This window comes from Amphimedon queenslandica, unplaced genomic scaffold (assembly GCF_000090795.2).
Source record: "Amphimedon queenslandica unplaced genomic scaffold, v1.1 AMPQUscaffold_3217_Cont24784, whole genome shotgun sequence".
Taxonomy (NCBI): Eukaryota; Metazoa; Porifera; class Demospongiae; order Haplosclerida; family Niphatidae; genus Amphimedon; species Amphimedon queenslandica.
Window position 1 is genome coordinate 1 of NW_003556451.1, and position 1,384 is coordinate 1,384.

Here is a 1,384-nt window from a genome sequence, read left to right on the forward strand (position 1 = left end):
GAGAGAGAGAGAGAGAGAGAGAGAGAGAGAGAGAGAGAGAGAGAGGGAGAGAGAGAGAGATGATCACAGTAGTATATGGTATTCAATTACTTTCTTTATCTTCACACTGAACTGCAATACCTAAGAGCAGCTGCAACAAACGAACCATCTCTTCCTCATTACTGTGTTCAGCTGCAAAAAAATTTAAAATAATAATAATAATAATAATAATAGATTTGCTAACCAATTTTCGAGACGTCTGGTATGGTGAATTTCCCGAGATTGACATGAAGCGTCTCTCCATAATACTCCTGCATTGACTTTAGGATCTTCTTTAAGTTGCTCATCTTCAGTCTCCAGCTGGCGGAAGCTTCCGGAATTATCTTCGTACCCCATTGCTTAGTGAAGTACTGGGGATCACTAGAAAATAGAGGAGGAGCAGCGATAAAAATAAAATTTTTAAACATGTCCCGTAATTAAGTGGGTGTGTCATTGTTCCATTAACTCACACGTGCATTAGGCAAGCTGCTATTGCAGTTCCATCAGAGATGTCACTAATATCCATAGAATAACCTCCACCAGCTCCTGATAGTACCAGACAATTCTCCAACTACAAGATAAAAGGTAATATTAATTAATAAATATTAATGTTAAACAGCACAAAAAGAGCTTGAACTAATTACTGTGTCTTTGTACTAGTTAAAACTTTAGATTATGATATATAGAGGGTCACTTACCCAGGTAACAAGGGCGGGATATGGCTCAAAATCTCTAGAATCTTCTGACGCCATTTTGAAAAAGGAAATAATAACAAGGCCACGCCCATGTAATTAACCCAATTGACCACGCCCACAACAAAATTCTCGCTTCGAGTAAACAATGAAGAAGCTGTTGCTGTCTTTCGCTGTTCTGCTGCTGCCTCTGGTCGTTTCTCCTTATCCAATCACTAACTGTACGTCTCAGTGTTGGGCCAGCAATGAATTGGCTAACTTCATGAGAGACATGGCCCCAGCCCAGCAAAGAAAAGTATAAAAATGTCAACTTGATTAGTATCAGACCTCTTCTCTCTGTCTCTTTTCTTTTTGAACAGTTATTGTGTGCTTGTGGCTTTGGCTGTAGATTAGATAAACTGAACCGTCTCATGTTCAACTCTGAGCAATGCAAAACTTGTAAGAACAGCAATAATAATGAAATACACTAGATCTAGATCAACATGTAATTATTGCAGACTTGTAATTATTGCGTTGTCAGTGTCCACCTGTCACTGTTAGTCCTCTCCCGCCATTATGTACTGTCGTGTACTGTTAGTAGATAATGGTTTACTACATAATCTATTGAATCATTAATCAATTGTGAATTGTTTGTATATTGTTCTCCTACAGCTTGTGATGAGGCGTACGATGGT

At 38.6% G+C, this 1,384-nt stretch overlaps 1 protein-coding gene across 1 annotated transcript; it reads right to left on the reverse strand.

Moving 5' to 3' along the window:
* Positions 1-82: 82 nt before the first annotated feature.
* On the reverse strand, positions 83-815 carry LOC109593004 (protein Hook homolog). The gene is made up of 4 exons (XM_020008277.1): positions 717-815; positions 489-589; positions 224-399; positions 83-171 (listed from the first exon to the last, which is right to left on the reverse strand). Exons 1-4 carry the CDS (start codon positions 768-770, stop codon positions 83-85), a joined length of 420 nt encoding a protein of 139 aa, XP_019863836.1. The 5' UTR covers positions 771-815.
* Positions 816-1,384: the final 569 nt, after the last annotated feature.